General features: G+C 38.9%; 1 protein-coding gene and 1 long non-coding RNA gene across 8 annotated transcripts; one reads left to right on the forward strand and one right to left on the reverse strand.

Moving 5' to 3' along the window:
* Positions 1-614: 614 nt before the first annotated feature.
* Positions 615-12,294, forward strand: LOC113167511. 4 transcript variants are annotated; one of them, XR_003299293.1, is made up of 8 exons: positions 615-826; positions 2,790-2,831; positions 7,699-7,760; positions 7,952-8,033; positions 8,449-8,663; positions 11,682-11,827; positions 11,966-12,082; positions 12,203-12,294. It is a non-coding gene; the product is annotated as an uncharacterized LOC113167511 (long non-coding RNA). The 4 variants fall into 4 exon arrangements; XR_003299294.1 differs by having other exon boundaries at positions 8,454-8,663; XR_003299292.1 differs by having other exon boundaries at positions 7,952-8,663.
* Positions 9,233-20,628, reverse strand: rinl (Ras and Rab interactor-like). Of its 4 annotated transcripts, none has more exons than XM_026368162.1 (11): positions 19,572-20,628; positions 19,204-19,369; positions 14,889-15,000; positions 14,225-14,297; positions 13,856-13,944; positions 13,665-13,750; positions 12,959-13,190; positions 11,947-12,648; positions 11,492-11,809; positions 11,260-11,391; positions 9,233-10,092 (listed from the first exon to the last, which is right to left on the reverse strand). In XM_026368162.1, coding segments are annotated over exons 1-11 (2,367 nt in total). In that variant the 5' UTR covers positions 19,574-20,628; the 3' UTR covers positions 9,233-9,637. The 4 variants fall into 4 exon arrangements, with proteins under 4 accessions (XP_026223947.1, XP_026223956.1, XP_026223927.1 ...); XM_026368171.1 differs by having other exon boundaries at positions 13,665-13,747; positions 19,572-20,627; XM_026368142.1 differs by having other exon boundaries at positions 11,260-11,394; positions 19,572-20,622.
* Between the last annotated feature and the right edge of the window lie 143 nt (positions 20,629-20,771).

Raw genomic sequence — 20,771 nt, forward strand, 5'->3', positions numbered from 1 at the left:
TTCCAGGGTGTACCCTGCCTCTTACCCAATCTGGGACATCTGGGATTGGCTCCAGCAACCTGATGACCCTTCACAGGAAATGCAGTTAGGATAACGGATAGATGGAGGTTTCTGACAGTAGCAGCACGCTAGAGCAGACAAGTGAGCTGGGTAGTTGGTACGGACGTGTATGGACTACTGAACTGGCCTACAAGGCACAAGCCCAGGCAACCAAAAGGTCAAGGGAGGGGGCACGGTCTTTACCTGCAAAGTTTTCCAAATATGAAAAGAAAATAACACCACTTGGAAAAAGGCACATTTTTTTATTATGCAGCAGCTGACAGGTTTATTTCATCCAAATGGTTCATCATTTCGTTAGATTCAGAAATTATTTAGTCGACTTCCCCGATGAGGGCGCTGATGAAGTTTAGGTTCTAATAATTGTGCAAAAGTGTAGTCTAATTTTAATTATTTGAAGTCTTAATTAATTCATTAATCTTGATGTAATGAAATGTCATTTTAGGGCTATTATACATCAGTCATGCACTACGTTGAGTCTCTGTTACGTTTACCTGACACTACAGGTGTGCGCAAAGACTGATGACGCCCACGAACACGTGATAAATCTGCGACGACAGACAGACATGGCGGAACGACGAAGTCAATGAAACAACATTAAAACATCATTTTCGGGAGAGTTCCGCCTGTAGGGTGTAATCTAACGCGTTAAAGTAAAAACCGTCTGGCATCTGTGATCCCTCCAGAAGGACGATAAAACACGATGCAGCACAGATGTCAAACATTATGGCGTTTCATGCAACCTGTGCAACAACGACTTCACGTCCAGGTAGGACAACATTAAGTCCAGAGTCCACCTGGTGTCCACTGCAATTAAGGAAAAGTACAATTAACGTCATCTTCAGGAGCAAAAGCAGAAATGAGTGATAAGGGAGAGTTATTACAGTACAGATAGGTCTATATTTAAAAGCCTAAACCAAATATTACTGTAGTTTATGTTATATCAGCGTCATATTTGTTTGGTGATTTGAACTTAAATTACAATATAATGAACGACTGTGTAGTAGAAAAACCTAGATGTTTATCTGGTTATTAAAAAAGTAAAAAAAAAAAAAAGCTATAAAGTAATATATAAAGTAGTTTCTTTATACTAAGAAACTACAAATACCCTTTTAGTAATTATATCAATTATGTGCAGACAAGTCACTATGCAAAAGTTTCTTATATTTAGAGTGTGCAGCAGACAAAAGCTTAAGAACAACATTTTCTTTTTTCCCCGATTTTGTTGAGACAGAACCAGAGATATTTTGGGAATTAAAGCATAAACAAAAGTCATTAACAATAGGTATAGATTATATATTTATTCTGTCAGAAAACCAGGTAATTGGTAAAATAAAGTCTAAAATAACTTGTTACAAAAAGATATGTTCCAAGCTTAGAATAAACAGAAAATATGACATGAAAAGTTCCTCAAATGAAATGACATTAAATAAAACAGGGATGACACACATACATGATGGGGTCAGAAACAGTCACACACACATCTCTATGACAGAAGACGTTTATTTATAAAGGGCAAAATATGCAGTTTCAAGGGTTATTCAGCTGTGATGTGTAGTCAGCTACGTTACCAGAAGACATTTAAAAACTGAGAGGCTGTAGTTGTCTTATTGTTGCTGATGAGTCCAAATTGACTTGATAGGGTGGTTTATTGTGTAATTGTTTGTTTTATTTTGTGAAATAAGTAGACAAATACTTTAATAAATAATAAAAGGTTTGTCTGTTGACATTTAACCCAAAACAGGTTTGTTCCAAAGTCAAATCATCTGACATTAATGTTGTTTGCAGGTTCTTATACCATATTGCTGCTGATTTAGACTCTCTTATGAGATGTTATAAGGTTTATAATAAAAAAAAAAAAAAAAACTAACATCAAATTTTCACAAAGCTTTTTCTTGACAAATTGCAGAATCACCTCCCTTTTTTCTGCCGTAAGTCATGTCAGTCTGTCCAGAGCTACATGTTGTTCGTGGAGATCTTTTCCAGTCTTTTTTTTCTCTTACTACTACTCTTACACTGTTACCCCTTAACTTTCCCCTTGCAGTTCCTCCTGTACACGTCCTATCAATAACCTTCACCTCTTGTCTGCTCTGCAACTCTTTATCCACTAACTATCTTTTCATAATTCCACCTTTTGCCGTCCTACATCCCCCAAACCCACAACAAAACCCTCAAAACACCAAACCCCAGCCCCACCCATCACCCTGCCCCCATTTGGCCTGAAGCAGGCATGGGGGTCAGGGGCCAGAGTTCAAACAGGGGTCAACAGGAAATGACTGTTCTCCCTGGCACCCAGGTCCTGACCTCAGCACCCCTCCACTTTTCATTTGTCTTTGTCCCACCACATACTCACTGCTAGGTCATGTTGGTCAGGATGCACCCATCACTTTTACTCTTTCACCTCCAAACAGGCTCGTTTGTCTGGTAGTTTCTTTCACAGCACCATCATGTAAAACAGTGAAACGATTTTTGTTTCGGTCTAAAATGTTTTGACATCAGTGTGACCTCTTAAGATTTCAATTTGAGTTTTAGTTGTAGGTTTCAAGACATGATAAAATGAATAAACGTGAATTCTTCTAGAAACACATGCAGACAAGGCCTCTTGGGTTTGGGTTATGAATAAGACAAATATAAAACTGTTTCTTACCTACAGTGAAGCCCAACGTTATCACAGATACATTATCATTGGCCTATATATGGTAACTGAAATACTCTAATTCCATTTTTTGCAGACTCAGATGAGAAGATTGATGTCCAGTTTTGGCTGCTAAAAGGTAACAAAATCCACCTACCAGCATCTCTAAAGCACCCAAACTAACATGTTACTGTACTGCATATATTGTTCTATCCATAGAAAATCACAAACTGCAACTTTTGTCTGATTAATAATACAAAATACAGAATAATCATAACACTTTATTGAGCCCGCAAGCTACCCAAAACATAAATACAATAGCAGCTACAACATTAAAGTGATAAAAACTGAAATTCATCAAATTAATGTGAAATTAGTTTTTTTTTTGAATAACATGTCCTCCTTTTACCTTTGGTACTACAGGTATTTTGAGCTAAAAGTTTTGTAATTTTACTTAAGTAGCATTTTGAATGCAGTATTTCTACACTGTGTATTGCTACTTTTAGTAAAGTAAATGGTAGGCGTACTTCTCCCACCACTGTAAAACCACATGTTATTTTTACTTGTTGATACTTTGTTGTTAATTATAGGAACTTCAGATGTGCTCTTGGCCTTTAACCATAAGTTGGGACTATGGGTGTGGACTATTAGGGGCCTACTTCACCTTTTGCAGCCATTCTCACATCTAAACCTCCAGTTATTGGTGCTTACAGTTATATGTTTACAGAGCTACAGCAAAGTCCATTTCACATGATGTTATTACCAGCTGGTTTGGAAACTTAAGTGTACAGCTTAATGCTCAAATATGTGGCCTGGTCAGATTGTAGGAGCGTGCACATAAATAAATCCCCAAAACATTTCTGAGTCGTCCACTGTTTAACATAAAATAACCAAAGAAGGTAGTGCCTGTCCATGTTTTACATTTTTATTTAATATATGTTATTGCGGCATTTGGTTTTATGCAGCAGCTCCTCTAATCTGAGACAGTTTTTTTTTCTAGGGAAGACCCTGACCTTTATAGCAGTGCATTTGTGCTCTCTGGTTATTTGAAAACAATAATCTTTAAATTTATAACCCTGCAACATCACGACCAGGCTGGGATCTAAACAGAAAAATCAACAACACATATATCAGTCTACAGCCTTCACTCACACAATATAAGTCATAGTCAGCGTATGATTGGCTCAGATAGATTGCCAGCCTTTTCTCTCACCAACACAGACTGCGTTAAAATAAAATCTGCCTTTATGTTGACAAATGGAGATGATAAGGGAGGGTGAAAGCGCTTGAATGCATTTGTGTATTGTGTTTCAGTGTTTGTGTGCTTTTAGAAGTGAATATGAAGCTATAGCGTATAGAGGTGTTGTGTGTGTCTGCAGTAGATGATTTAGTTTTGCAACTTCACAAAGTTTTGGGTGAATTTTTAGAAAATGATTGATGTGTATAACATTCTCTGGGAAATGTATTTTGTACAATTCACATAAGTTGTTTTATAAAATGACAACAGTGTGATTGTCGTTTTAAATGAGCTGCACTGCCTCACTGGTACAGTGTTGGCCCTCATGTGCAGGATGTCTTCATATATATTGAGCAAACATTTCTTATAATGTTTCCATCATTGCAAGACTCCCACTGGTTTGAATTTGACCATTTGGTCAATTGAAGCAAAATGAACGCACGTGTGTGTAATGTGAAAATGTGTGTGTCATAGTGCATGAATATGTGTGTGCATAAATATGTACAATTCCATTTTAACATAAAGTATGTGTTTGTGAGTGTGTGTGTGTGTGTGTGTGTGTGTGTGTGTGGGGGGGGGGGGGGGGGGGTTACTTGTGGTCATTAATCATTCAATTACACACCTGTCAGAGTTCAGACAAGTGGGAGAGAGGGAGGGAGAGGGGAAGAGAAAGAGAGGAATGCACTAGGGGGGAAAGGAGGAAAAGCCAGGATGGAACTGAATGGCAGAGAGAGAGGGGACAGAAAAGCAGCAGGAGCGTTAGAAAGAGAGAAAGTTCTATTGTGGCTGCGAGAACGTGCCGTGACACAGGCAAGCTGTTGGATCGTGACAGCCTCTGAAAGAGGGCAGTAAAGACAAAGACATTAACATGTATTATAGGGGACAAGGCAGGGCAGGATGGTAAAGATGTAGCTTGACTTGGATGGTAATTATTAAAACCACACAGTAGAATATGACAAAAATAGATGGTTTCATATAATTGTTATTGTACTGATAATGATTTTATAATGGTAACCTTTATAGTGGCATTCAAGAAGCATTTTAATATTCTTTTTAATTTTGTGGAAGGTTTTATATAACTGTAATAAATGTGGCATTTTAAGGGCTGTTTTTGGAGCTGTATTTTCATTTAGTAAAAGAGCTCAGACCATTGTTTTGAAAAAAAAAAATGTTACTGTAGTGATACTTTCTGTCTTTATAGTGTAGCTTGGAGTTATTATACTAGAAATCTTTGTACTTTAACTGTTGTTTTAGCAGGAAATCAGCAGTGATGAAGAAAGTACTGAAGTATAGTGTCAATAGTAAAAGTACTTATAATTCAGAAGTTCAGTTTTTCTTTTTACATAATTTTCTGATATGTATATATTTTATATTTGTACTGCATGCAGGTCTTTTTCTATTTTACCTTCAATATGATGCTGTATGATTTACAGTCAGGTTCATAGATATTGGAACAACAGTATGTTTTTTTTGAAGTTCAGCCTCTGTACACCATCACACTGAATATACTGTAGATGAAACACCCAACATGTGAGTGAAGTTATGGCTTTCAGCTTTAATTCAAGTAGTCTGACAAATGTGTGACATTAACCATTCAGGAATTTCAGCCATTTCCATACACTCACACACACACACACACATACATTTTGGGAGGCACATACATAACATAAGGGCCTATTTTACTGAACTTTTATCCATGGCTTTCTGAAGTCTGACCAAATACTAAATTTCCTCCCTAAAGATACTTTCAGGCCTTTTCTGCAGCTGCATTCAGCCGCTGCTTGTTTGTGGGTCCTTCTGCCTTCAGTCTCATATTCAGTATGTTTTTTTGTCTTAGGAAACTCTTTTTGCTGTTTATATTGGGTCATTCTCCAGTATTCATTCTGTCACTCTGCAATATGGTTTCCTAACAGTTTTTCAGCATTTGGGTGAATTTGACCAGAGAATATAGAAAAATAAAATCCTGATATTTAATCAGCAGTCATTGATAACCACCAGTGACCTAGTTGGTTTCATCAGTTTAGACAATATTATTTCAGATGTGGTCGGGCTTTTGTATGTGCTTTTTTGCTGTTGAGCATTACCAGTGTTTTGTATCTTGTTGTGAAGCATCTTTATTTACATTCATAAACCTCTCTTGACTGTAGACTTTGACAATGACATGCCTGCCTCTTCAAAAGTGGTCCTCACTTGACTAGATGTTGATCTTCCTCACCATTGACAGTCCTCACTCACTTTTGTCTTCTGTGATGTTTAAGACCTTTTGCTGTTGTTGAGCTTATCAGTTAATTCCTTCTTTAAGAATGCTCCACCCTGTTGTACTGGCCACTCCCAATGTTTTGGGTCTTTTTTGTCTTTTCGGCCTAATGATGGCTTCCTTTTGGACGTCATGTTGAGAGTTACAGTGAACAGCTACCAAATACAAATGTAACAACCACAACCACCTCAGGGCCTTTTATCTGCTTGATTAGTCATGGAGTAACGAGGAAACAAGCCACACCTGACCATGCAACTGCTTGCCAGCAATTTTTTCCCATTATTTATGAGCCCACGAAAATAGAAGCGCATGCATGAAAATGTCAAAGCCGTTGAATTAAATCTGGAAGTCTTGACTTTGCTCTCATCTTGAGATCCCAGAAAAACTTATCATTGTTCCAAAATGTATGAACCTGACTGTGTGTGTGTGTGTGTGTGTGTGTGTGTGTGTTGTAGTCGCCATGTTTAACTGCAGTACCTCCGATGCCTCAGGCTACAGCCATCTGTGCCTCCCCTCTCCTCGTTTCATATACACACCCTCCTCTTCTGTTCTGTACACTGCCGCCTCCACTGCCATATATCTAATTTATGGCTGTGGTGAGTGCATTACACACAGTCATGTATGCATAATATATCACATGTGTAAAAGAACTGTGTGTGGGAGAAAGAGTGTGTGTTGCACTGAATTTCTTTCAGTCTTATACCAGATCAAGCAGTGCTGATAAAGTGTGAGAAGATAAAATGTGTGTGTGTGTGTGTGAGAGAGAGAGAGAGAGAAGGCCCAGCTGTTTCTGGGCTTGACATCCACATGCAGGCAGAATGCCAGATGTCTCATTAGGCAAATTTGATTGGCTCAGTCATTTAAATGCAGAGATGAGGTGGTTCCATATGTGTCCGTACATGAGGTTGTGTGTGTGTGTGTGTGTGTGTGTACATTTACATAAGAGGCCCACTCCTCTATAACTATTTACATGTGTACATGCCTTATGTATGTGCATTCATTAATTATTTGGTAGCAGTAGAATTTACAGACTTTTAATTACGTAATAAGAACAAGAAATAACTCCATACAACTGATATAATAGGAGATTGAAGTTGGATTTATAAGAAAACATAACTAAGAATCAAATGTGAAATAAAGTCAAATGTTGCTACTTCACTTGCTTTAAGTGCACAAACATTTACTTTACCTCTATCATCTTCTACTGCCAGTTCAACCCCTCTAAGTTTAACATTTCAATGGCACTCTAGTGTTTCCATTACATTTGAAACTTTTCGGTGGTTGAACATTGTGTCTGTACAGCTACAAATGTTCTTCCATGGAGCCCAAACTGTTTGCTAACTTCACACACTTTAACGCTTCAAATCTAATGATAAAATCTTACATTTAAAAGCAGGACAGAGCTCTTTTAAGTATTTTAACTTTCACTATTCCTTCATCTGCTTTTACTTAAACACATTTTAAGTGCTTAATTTCTCCTCACTTGAACTCCTTTATTTCTGTACACACCAGCTGTGCAGTCCGTGGCCGTTCAACTCCATCAGTTCTTCGTCTTCAACTGCTGCTGAAATCTTGTAAGTTTTCAACTTTATTTTTTGCACTTCATTAGCCATCAATCTCTCTAAAAGTCAATTAACCAGTGATGAAAAACTTTTAAACTTGCACCTTAGTAAAAAACATGAACGACTTAAATGTATTTTATAAACACAAGTAAATTTAGAGTTTGATACACACTCTAAAAAAAACAGTATCGGTATCATCACAGATATGCAGGTCACCCATGCTGGCAGTAATGCACCCCCATCCCTTCACAGAAGCTGGCCTTTACTTCTTCTGCTGATAATAGTGTAAGTGACCTTTTTTTGTCTTTGCCACAGATAGTACAACATTCATTTTTGCTTTGTTTGTTCACCAAAGTGGTCGGCCGTGACCAATCTTGAACAGACTGAGCCTTTCGTGGATGCTCCTTTTATAATGATTATATTATTTTAGAATGTTCCTACTTCTATACTTTACTCAGATAAAAGGTCAAACAAATGAACAAATCACAGATTTTAGTTTTTATTCTATTTTAGAAAAAGTCCCAACTTTTCTGGAAATGCAGTATGTACTAATTTAGCTTCTTTGAGTGATTAAACCGGCCACCTCGAGATAGTAGTTTAAAATAAGTAATGTTTGTTAATGTTACTTTGTGTATATGAATCATCTTTGTGCAATAATAATAACTGACACTTTATTATTCCCCTTGGATAAATTCTTGAGGCAAGGCAGCTGCATTTATAGGTGCCAAGTGTTCAGGGTTCAGTGCCTTGTCCAGGGACGCTTCACCATGTGACCAGGAATCAGAGGAACTGGGAGTCGAACCATCAACCCTGGGGTTTTGTAGACTGACCACTATATCAACAAGGACTGTGTGGAAGGGGATTGTACAGAAACAGTTCTACAGTGACAGACCAGCTGGAAAAGAGCTGCTGAACGTAAGTACACAGATTTTATTCTTTAAGTGTCATATCTTCTAATACTGATACTGTTGCTACTCGTCTGTTACAATTGGTAAATGCTGCCCTCCAGTGGTTAAAAGGTAAAACATACATTTGATTTTGCAGAATGCAATGCAGAAGTGGTTAAGCGACTTTGCACAGTTCTTGAGAAATGATTTACTTTGCGTTTCAGCAGAAGTTATTTTATTCTTGACTTGGTGAAGCTCTGTCTGAAGAACAGAAACGACACAAAGCGATCACCTTTTATAAGAACCTCCCACCTGTTCGCTTAGATTGAGTTTAATTAATAGCTTGGCCACTAGGGAGCAAACTGGGTGTAGTTTCTACCCAGTAAAAAAAAAAGGCTTTATTTAAATTATACATTTATTTATGGCATCATGAAGCTGTTACAGATCCATCCTCAGCTGACACATAGCACCTATGACATTTACCAGAATTAATGCTTTTGCTAAAATATCTTTAGTGATTTACCCTGAAAATGTTTAGCTTTTGCTATAATATAATATAATAAATTTTCTAATAATGTCAGTGACACAAACTGGGGCTAACTTAATCAGAGCTTTTATTGCTGAAAACAGCTGTGTGATGCTGGGAAAGAAGTTCAAGAGACAGTAAACAAGTCACACAAAACATTTTTCATTGATTCATCACTTTTTGCAAACTTCCCTATTAATACATTTACAAGCTTAAATTAATCAACATATACACATTTAAAATCACAAATGTGGACTTCAGCAGTGCCCCTCTTCATCAGGGAAATTGATCATTAAAATAAGTGTATAATACTTACACTTGACTACTGGACTTGATGGCTAATATCATGCAATCTATTATTGACTGATTGTTGTGCTCAATTATTAGATGTAAGCATTAGTGAGGGGACACTAATCCTGTGATACACAGGATCATTTACCTTTTAAGCTACTTTCCTGAAATGTATGATCACGTTTTTAATTTTTGGTCTGTTCATCTTCTCCTGCGCATAGAGTCTGTCTGTCTTTCTGTTTACTCAGTATGCCTTGCTCATTACAGTCTGATGCTGAAGAGGGTGTCTTTGATACATCCTTGACCTCTTGTCCTCTTGGTTTCTCTTCACTGAGCGGTGGCAGACCCTCTGTGCTGCTTCCTGCCTGCTGCGGTGACTTGTCAACATCTACAGAACCACTTTCCTCTTTGCTCTCAGTATCTGTCTGTGAGTTCTGCGAGCCCCTGTCCCGACACATCTGCCTGCGAATGGTCCGTCGGTTCTTGCTGCGACGAGACTGGTCGCAGTGCAGGGTGCGCCTGCGATGCCACTGGTTAAGGGAGTGTTGGGCTTCCACACTGAGCTGCCGAGCAGGCATTCGTGGTCGGAAACTGCTGATGTAGTAGAGAGAGGCATATAGCGTTGTAAGGTAGTAGCCACCTGTTAATAGGGGGGATGCAGAAAAGGAAATTTCAGTGAAGTCTGTCTGCAAAGTATTCACTGAGTAGCACCTGATACTTTAAGCTGTGAAAACCTTCCTAAGGTCTATTGCTGCCTCTGAACTGGGACAGATAATTGATGAAGCTATGCTTTTTGAGTTGTACACGCAAAATCTACAGGACAATGTAAAAAGCTTTGAATGTATAGGATGTGCAGTACTGCACAGGAAGGATTGGCTGAGACACAGTTATTGGAGACATCTAGTTGAAGTTAGTGTTGCATAAGGGGTTGACATCATTTACTGAAAGCAAGGGCTCACATACCTTAAATACAAACATACCGTTTTTAATGTGATTTTAAAAACCTCTGTGTTAACAAACATCATTTAATCTAGAGTTATGTTAGCACATTTTACTTAATGTAGGTTTTCTCTATTTACTAGTTCACTAATGTAACTTTTACGCCTAACCTAGCTGAACACAAGAACTAGTTTGTGTGGTGTAACCCGTTTTTAATTAAGTGAAGTGCAAACATCCAATTTGTAACACTTAACAACAGATGTTCAAAAATTCAGAACTTTCCTAAGTAATTAATTACTACAAGCTCAACTAATGGTTTCATCTAAACCTACTTACTATGTAGTGACCTACATCTACTATTTTTAAGTGTCTCAGTTCTGACTGTGTAAATATATCCACCATGTGAAAACAATTAAATCAAAAAGTAGTGTCCCTGACACGTACACTACTTCCTGTTAACAATCTCACAAAGTAATGCACCACATTTTATAGATGTGAAAATTACAGCCGTCAGCAATGACAGAAAATGACAATGATGTGGGAGCGTCTGCAATTTTTTGCTCATTCTACATTTACCAGAAGAGTGTCTATTATATAAGTTGTAGAAAACAATGGAGTGACATAATGTTTAGGTAAGCTAGTTAGTAAAAAGTAATGTGTAAATCCATTACATTAAACTTTCACAGGTGTATATTTACCCTGCCTACATAATAGCAAACAGAATTTTATCAGGTGCAGAGACAGATGAGTGAGTAATAAAATGTTATGCTATGTTAGAAGTTAAGTGTCTAAACCTAGGACTTAGCCAACCCATGTGTCCATGAGTGTTTTGGTGGAAATTTATGTGCATGAGATTTGTTCGCTTTACCCTCTCCCTGCAGCTGTGTGGGATCCAGCAGCTCCATCATGTAGTCTGTGTCTATCTGTAAGGTGGTCAAATCGCTACGGAGCAGCACCCATGTGAGGCAGGGCAGGAAATCATCTGCTCCAAACACTGTACCTGCTGATGAGAAGAAGAGAATGTGAGTTTAAAAGGCATATTAACAAACAAAGTGCCAGTCCAGACACAGAGAAGTTGCCACTTGAGAATGCCATGCTACCTGAGCTGGCATTAGCACTCATGCCGTGATAGATGCTCTTGCAGACTTTGAGAAGAATGTCGACCTTCTTGTTTGGGGAGTAGGCTTCATGCATGCTAGTCCACTTCTGCTGGATCCGCTCAAGGCTGGAACTGTCCGGAACACCAACTCCTGCCGACGCCCCTAATTCCTCCACCTTGTTCTTTTCCAGCACACGTAGGTTGCTCTGGAGACGCTCCAAGGTACCGTCTTTGATCCGGGAGGCGTGTATGCAGGAGTAGAGGTGTGCAGAGACAGGCTTCACAGCCACTTTGTGGAGGGAGAGCTCCACCAGTGACTCTACAGGAGGACCAAAAGGTATGTGAGGAGAAATTAACCAGTGATCTGCAGTAATATGTTCTTTCAGTTATATTAAGAGACACTGCAAGTGTCCATTTTATTAATCTATTATTAAACTTCCCTGTCAGCTCACTTACCTATCTCTGCATCACTTAGGTCGGTAATACTGTCCAACAATGCCTGGATTTCTGGATAGTCCAACAATGTTTCCCTCAGTGATGTAAGAGATGACCTCACTTCCTGTAAGAACTCTGACCCCGTGACCCCATCAAGGTCAACCCCCTTCTTCAGCGTCATCTCCACAAATCCTTTCACATTCTCTGCAAATGATCCGCCTTTTCTCTCACTTAGCTCCTGCACACGATTGATCAGTCTTTTCTTCTGACTTACCAGCCCACCAAGAGCCTGACCCACCGCCGAGAGGCGATGTATTACCTTGTCAGCTAAGCGGTGTGCTGACGCGTGGTGTGAAGCGGCGCTTGGCATTTGGGATTCCTGCTCTTCCTCTATGCTGCTGATTGACAGCGAGTCAAGCTCGAAGGATGGGGGCTGGAGCAGGGAGGAAGGCCTGGGCGGAGATAGCCAGACTCCATCTTCGATCCAGGACACCCTGTGAGGAGACATGGGCACGGGGCTGCCATGTTGCTGCAGCTCGGACACTGGGCTATTTGAACCTCTAGAGGTTTGAGTAAATACAGTCAGGCTCCCTGTGCTCGCTCTGTGTGGGGGGCTGCATGCAGAATCTTTGCTGGGCCTCCTGAGAACTACACCTGTAGGAACAGCTGGTGTTGAGAAATCTAGAGGAAAATGGGAATCAGCGGACCTGGCTCTGGACAGACCTGGAAAGGAGACGCAAGGAAAGGAAACACTTAATAAATTATAGAGAATAAAAACACAGGTTTACTACAATCAAAGTTGCCAGTATAGTTTGAAGTGAAATTGTGCAAGATTCTTCTTCTTCTTCTCCTCATTTTGTAAGCGATGTGGTATCCAAAAAACCTCAGTAAGTGTAACCAAAATCATATGCATGATTAAACATGTCTATTGAATGAAGTTTTGTTTTGGGTCAATAGACTCCAACACCCACAGTCAAACAATATTAAAGTGTAAAAAAATCACGTTCATTTAAAAAAAGAAAGAGGTTCTGACCTGAGCTTTCTATACTGGCAGCAGTGGGTTCTTGGTCCAATGAAATAGCTCGTTTACTTTGTACTCCTGCCCCTGCCCATGTTCGGGTGGTGCTGAGGCGGCGTTCTCGCCTGATATTTGATGGCAGGGTGGCGCTCTGTGCCGCAGTTGTCCCATGGGTCAGCCAATCATCTCCATGTTCACGAAGGTAGAGGGGATTGATAATACACAGGGCCCCGTTTGTGGAAGTCAGCTGAAGAAGAATCGCATCGAACACCACAGTTTGATTAATGGTATAAACCCAAATTTAGCATTTTACTACTTAATAAACGATAAAACACGTTAGCAAACAGTTGCTTAACTGCTCATCCAACAGAGGTGGAGCAGCACTGGCAATGTGACTTTGTTTTACTGGTAACTGCTCCACTATGATGGTAAAAGCTGTATACTGGCAAAAAAGGGAGCTAATAGATGTTAAATATCTAATAGAATTGAGTTGTGTGATATTTATCTGTAGATTTGTTGCTATAGTTTCACAGTACACGTTTATATATTTGATGCATTGTTAATATAGACATTTGTGCAGCTTTAAGGTATTCATTCAAATGACCTCATTTGCAAACAGATAAGGTAATTTCCCCTTTGGTGCCAGAGAATCTTTAGACCTTATCTTCCCACTAACGTTTTTTCTCACTCGCCCATACGCAAAAGCACACAGATTATATACCTGTATGGAGCACATTACAGTGCTTGGCTCCTTGTGGGTCATTTCATCAGTCTGTTGTTCGGGTGGTGTGCGGAGCCAGGTTTCTGCTTTAGAAAGGTATCATTAAAACTACATTTCATATTATCATATATTTTCGCACTTCCTGTGCAAGAGAATATGAGACAAATATACTCAGAAATCAATGTACTCACTGGGTTCAAGCTGAGAGAGATGATTTCTGTTCTTGTCAGTTACACAGTAGATCCACTGAGGAATAGACAGACAAATAGCCAACACATCCCTAAAGGATACACAGGAATATATGAAAGAGATAAACATAAAACAGTTCAACGGACATTGATTTGTGAAGACTTAGAATTGACCATAGTTAGTCAGTGTCCAAGCATGTGTAGTTTAAGTTTTTAATCTGAATTGAAATTTGAATTAGGATGTTTGACCTCAACATGATTAGCCTTAGCAAAACAAAAATTATGATAAAAAACGACAGGTTAGAACCATGGTGGTTCCAGTTTAAGTGGAAATTCAGTCACATAAATAAAAAGACTAATTCAGGTTCTTACCTGGTCAGAGAGTAGAAGAGCACCAACTGAGCCAAGTCAGAGAAAGAGAGGCGAGATTCAGACAGTTGGAAGACTAAGAGAGAAAGAGTGGGTAGAATTAATCATATTCAGTTAAAAAAAAAATACATTCCTGGAAACACACAAAGCTTGAGCCGTGAAGAGGGGACTTTGCGAGATAAGCTAGTGTGACAGTTTCATTTTTATCACACTAGCTTCAGTAGCTATTAAGTTTCTGATGTCACGCAGTTATTAATGCTGGGCAGGGTTACTGCAAGTCAGAGCAGTCAGCTTTCTTTTCATGCTGCAGTTTTTAAGATAACCACATGCATCTGCAGAGTAGTTAAATTATCAAAGATGGGTGTAGATCTGATTAATAGTATATGAGTTGAGCGGTTTAAGGAACCAGTATTTGCAGTTTGAACATGCCCTGGGGGCATGTGAGGGCATTACCTGTTCTAGCCTGTAATAACATTTCACTGGTAAATTCAGAGGCAGGTAGTTTAACTTAGTGACATCTGATGTTATTGGGTTTGAGCAGTCAGTTATACAGTTTTTGTGGTCAGTTTTGCAAGACGTGAGGAGTCAAAAAATGTACACACGGGGACTAGATCATGCACAAACACACACACAGAAATGACAATGATTGTATGTGGTTGGTTCATACCTTTGCCTGTGCTCTTGATATTATAGTCCAGAACAGTGTCATTGTCTCCTCCCGTGGACACGCACAGCAGGCTGGGCTGACATGTTGCAGAGTCACGAACGATCAGGAAACACTGGTGGGAGACACAGAGACTCACTATGACTCATTTCTGTAGCTGAAGTGGTTCGAAAGTATGTTGAGCAGGATGACGTTTTCTCTTATATGTGGTGGCAACTATGTCGCATAGAGAGTAAATAATGACAACAAGATGGACATGAAATGAACACGGATAACTGAATGTGGGTGTGTTAAAAAATAAACACTGTCAGTTTTTATTAGTCAAGGCTGGATTAACTAGAAAATTACACATTGTTGATGTGATAAAATTAAACATGTAAGAATAAAGTGTGAACCTCAAGCGGCTCAAGTGGAATTATTGATGTTCATTTTTATATATTTAGATTTCTATGTATAATATATTACTACTGACCTCCCTGGGAAGTATTCAACTTTTAGTTTTTGTTTTTACACGCAAATTTAGAGTTTGATGCTTGCAACACACTCAAAAAAGAAAAAAGTTGTGAGACAGGCAATATGGACTAGAAAGGTTATCAAATATAAGTAAATTAGCGTCATGATTGGGTATAAAAGGAGCACGTACCAAAGACTTAGTCTCGTTAGGCTAAGATGGGTTATGGCTGAATACTTTGTGCCAAACTTCATGAGAGAATCATACTTCAGTTCAAAAAATTCCAAATATTTAGGTCTTTTACCATCGCCAAGTTTGAGCATTCATATTAACATTGAAACGTTCAGTTTTAACAGTTATCTGTTTATCGGTGTAAAAAGTCTAAGTAAGAGAAACAGAGTCCTCTAACTACTACAAAGCCTTACAGGTAAAATGAAGACCTTCCAAGTGCAGTAAATGTATTTCAAGTATGTATGTTTTTATCTGTAAAGTTATCTGTATTCTGAATACTGATAGTCAGTATTCTAGTCAAAAACTAGACCACGGAGATAGTCGTAATGTTATTAAAAAGTATAAGCCAGGGTATTCGTACAAGATAATTCCCAGGTTCACTGAATATCCCTTGGAGTAAAGCTAAATCCATCATTAAGAAATATAGAACAAATATAAATCGGTCTAGACCAGGCTGTGCCCCAAGAAGGGGACTGCATACAACTACTTTAGCTCAGTTTATAAAAAAAAGTGCAAAAGAGGACAAAAAAAGCTCAATATTTCTTGTCTAGAATTTGTCAGAAGGCATCTGGGACACTACAAAGTCAACTGTAAGAAGGCTCTTTGGTCTGATGAGACCAAAATTAGTTTTTTTGGCCCTCAGACTAGACCCTATGCTTAGAGTAAATTAACCGCTGCACAAGATCACATGCAAATTATCATGTACACACCATACCCAACATGAAGCATAGTGGGGGAAGCACCACCTAGGGGGATGCTTCCTGGGAGCAGGTAAAACAAATGAAAGTAAACTTTGCCACTTTGGAAGATTTATTTTTTGGCAAGACAATGACCCTAAGCACGCAGAGAAAGATGGTTTAAAAAAAAATAAACTTAAAGAATCCAGAGTGGCTGAATCTGAGCACAGACCTCAATCCAAGAGAATTTGTGGCTGGACTTGAAAAGGACCTCTCACTTACAGTCCCCATGCAACCTGACAGAGCAGCTTTGTAAAGAAGATCCTAGAAAAATAGCAGTGGCCAGCTGTGCAAAGCCAACTGAGACTTCTCCACATCAGTTCAATGCTACTGTCAACACTGTATATTAAATCAATTTAATGAACATACTGGCATACTGGAAAGCTTTAAACAGTGGCAGAAGTAGTTAGGGTCGGGTCTTCATCTAGCCCCAGTCTTTGGTCGTGTGACGTAGAGAAGATTTCCTTTATGGTTCACCTCAACCCTGCTGAACATTTCCTGACAACATTACTTAAAGGTATCCCCATAACATTACGTGACTGCCACAGCTGGGATTGTTTTAGTAGGCAGATAAGCAGCACCTTCTAGCTGCACTAAGAGTCTGAATTTGTTCAAAACTTTATGACCAAATACATCCATCATCCTGTTGTGCTTTCGATGGAGTGCTAATCACAAATGTTAACATGCCAAACTAAGATGGTGAACACGTGCAAAGCATGCTCACACACTGACATTAGCATACACGGCCAAAAACAAAAAATAAGGCACCACCTGGATTTTATGGCAGCTTCTTCTTGGCCATGATAGTGTAGCTCAAAGCACCATTGTAAAACCTATCAGAACTGCTAGTGTTGTAATTGGGCATCCCTTTTGCTTTGAGGCCAAATTTCTGTCTAATTGCTCTCAGAACCTAGATATTTCAAAACTCCAGACACTGATGAATTCATTATTTTAAATGAAATGCCCCAAAACCTTTTTTGATCTCCCAATCATCTAATTTCGCACGTGATGCTACTTTTTTATTTCATCTCGTCGTTTCACTGGCTTGACCTGGGCAGGGCTAAGTCAGAAAGCTAAGTCACGTATTAACATGCACCAATCAGAGTAGGCAACATTTGAATTGCTTCCTATACTTCTTCACTGCTGTGAATAGCAGAGTGGTTGTTTCTGTTGCGCAAGAATTTAAAAAGTGAAGTAGTTTGAATAACTTCAGCTATGCCTTTCTACTGAACAAAAGACACATGCATTAAACATCCAAAATTGTAATGCAGTTTTCTATTTCTTACCATATCTTGACTTTGATATGTTTTGCGTACATGGTATAATTTCTTTTTGAACATTTAGTTAAACAATAAAGCTGCTGCTGATACATTATTAACTTCTGAGGCACAGTATACCAACGGCTCGGTCGTGTAGTTACCTCACCACAGCTCATTTCAGAGCTGCTCTCAAACACAGGCTTACATTTATACACGCAGAGAGGAAGTGGTTTTCGTGTTCTGTGTCTACAGAAATAGAGACAAGTTTACTTTATGTCACCAAACTTTGAACACACAGACACACAAGTTGCCGGGAATGATATATGATTAAATGTTTCTTCGTTAATCCATAATAGTAATATTTAGTCCTTCATGGAAACAGATAAGCATGAACTTTTTTGTTTAACATTAGAAATAAAACTAGTTATACTATGACGTCTATTACATACAGTGTCTTGCATTTGGACACGCTAGGGTAATAATACGTGAAGTTATGAGCTTTCCTTTTCTGTACTAAAAACATATGGTCCACTGATTTAATTACTCACGCATCAGTGACTGGTGCCAGAGTTTTGCAAGTCAGTCATTCAAATAGGAATAATTACTACCCGATAGCTTTAATTGTGTGCATTCGTTGTACTCACATTGTCTCTTTGCAGTAGATGTATCCATTTTGTAATGTAATTTCCCCACTATGCCCAGCCTTTTATTCTACACTACTTCTGCATTCAGCCCCAAAAAGACAGTTTGCTGTGTTATCAGGTGTGAGAGAGAAAAAGGAACTACTTTTGTGTCACAGAAATATGCAATATGTCAGGTTTCAGTCTGGCTATGAACCCTTCTGGTGTTACATCAAGTCAAACATGTATAGACATGTATCATATAATATGAGCAGCAAAATAACTGAGCAGAGTTTGCAGGAGGATGTAAATTGGATTACACGCTAACGAGGGGAACAGTCAGAGGAAAGAGAGGACGTGCAGAGAGACGGAAAGAGTTAAAAAAAAAAAAACATAAAAAAAATAACATCTGACCATCCATGCATCCATCTAATCAGTCACAATGATAACACTATCTGATAGTGTTCATGTTGTGGTGGACCGGTCTGTGGTGAAGCTCTAATGCAATGTTTGCATGATTGGTGCCTGTCGATCGTGACAATCCTGGTACACTACCACATCTAATGCTGTGGCCAAGACCACTGGCCCATTCAATTATGGAGGTTGCGGATTTTCAAACACTGACAGACACTCTGTCCCCACAGTCTCCAGCACATGCTGTGCTACTCTCTCAGGGCATATCCCTATACTATATATGTATGTCTATTAATTTATATTTTTCTTCTTTTTATTTACATAAAGAAGGTATTCAACAAAATATTACAAACACCATAATTCAATCGCATGACCACCGTCAAATGAGGAGACCAATCTTTACAATGATTGCAAAAGTGATTAAGTAGAATTCATGGCAGAGCTGCTGTAATGGGTTGCATTAGGTTGTCAAGGTGTACCTAATAAAGCAAACAGTGTTTGTGTCAATACAAATGTGCAAGATTTATATTCCACTAAATAGAAAAGATTTGTATTATATATATATAGTAAAAGACTAGAATAGTATTGAAGAGGAGAACAGCTTACCCCTGCAGGCGTTCCACAGATAGCGCTGTGTGCCCTCTCTCTGTCCCAGGGTGCTCCAGGGCACCAGGCCTCCTGACAGCCCCTTAGTTGCTCCAGTAGCGTCAGTCTCTTCCTGCTGCTCCTCCATGGGATCGCGGTTGTCCCATTGATTGCACTGTGAACCGCCCTGGACACAAACACAATGGTCATTAGTTACAAAATAGAATAAAACTTGTGACGCTTTACTGCTCTAAGAGTAAAGTTCATATTTTTTTATGCAACCAATGTATTTCCTGTTTTGACTTCCATGCTATATATTATAAATAATTTACAATAGGTAAATTAAAAAAAACCATTTGTTATTATGAAAGAAAATGTTTTCTACTTACATGTGTTGGCTGGTTTAGTTCAGAAAATGTCTCCACATGTTGCAATCTTCTTTTGCACTCTTCCTTTCTGCGGTGCCACGTGTTACTTAAGACCAACACAGCTAAAATAGGAAGCTTGCATCCTCAGACTTAGATCAAGTATAAATATATCTAGTATAATTTGCAGAATATTCTGTATTTCACAATCTAGCTAACTGTGCGACTGCCACGTTTGTCTTCTTCTGCATCCTGCACATGCTGGCATTTAATGCACTTTCAGTTTTCATGTGAAACTGTTCAGCTGATCTTTCATCACTGCACCTTCTTCATCCTCTCCTCCCCTCTCATCTGCATGTGGTTAACCCAGGTCTGTGCTCGGTGTGAACACTGAAAATAAACTGCATGTTCTCTAGAGACATACATGTATCTATTTTTTTTCTCTCTGCAGCACCGTCTGTCTTCTCCTCATAAATGATGACAACTTCAAAAATGAGAACAGTGGTCCTGAATTTTTTCCCCCCACAAGTTTGAGACGATCAGTGCCACAGATTTCATCTTGCACTTGTTAAAGAAATGCATGCACAGTTGCATACACTCAGTTTTGAATTCACAGCACAGGGGAGTTTTCTTTTATCTCATGTACATGCAGGTTAGCTGTCCAACAGTTTTGCTTTACATGGAAACCACAACTAGAGGTGTTGTTCATTGGTCAACATTTCTGTAGCAAGAGCACTTTCCTTTTTATATAACGCTGTCATGCCTTCTGTGAAATACCATTAAGACCAACACGTCTGGTAAAACAAATGCAAAGTAGAGACCAAAACCAAAAAATAATACCTGGAGCCTCTAGTGTGACCAATTTAACTTTGTGGACATGAGCAAAACACTGGAGACCACACTTGTCACTGTAATTTTTAGCCATGTTAGTTCACAACTACGGTAGCTATATACAATTTAGTACAGCCATACATGGTCCGAAGACACCAGCCTACTGATGACCAAGTACTGCTGTGCCAAAGAACAGCCTCACAGAGCTGCGAGCATTATAGTATAGACTCCTACTCTTGTTTCTTGATCAAACTTGAATTCTAAGTTAATTTTGGAAAATCTAGGTTTAGACAAAATAAACACCGTTTATTTACAAAACAACAACAAAAATAAACAAAACATATTATTCTCTTTTTGTGACCATCTTGTTTTTTGTGGCCTGGGAAAATGGTG

This window comes from Anabas testudineus, chromosome 13 (assembly GCF_900324465.2).
Source record: "Anabas testudineus chromosome 13, fAnaTes1.2, whole genome shotgun sequence".
Classification (NCBI taxonomy): domain Eukaryota; kingdom Metazoa; phylum Chordata; class Actinopteri; order Anabantiformes; family Anabantidae; genus Anabas; species Anabas testudineus.

Coding starts and splice junctions, on each gene's coding strand:
- rinl (XM_026368142.1), bottom strand. Junction 14,298..14,888: donor TATCAAGAGCACAGGCAAAG/GTATGAACCAAC, acceptor TTTCTCTCTTAG/TCTTCCAACTGTCTGAATCT. Junction 10,093..11,259: donor CACACAGCTGCAGGGAGAGG/GTAAAGCGAACA, acceptor CCCTATTAACAG/GTGGCTACTACCTTACAACG.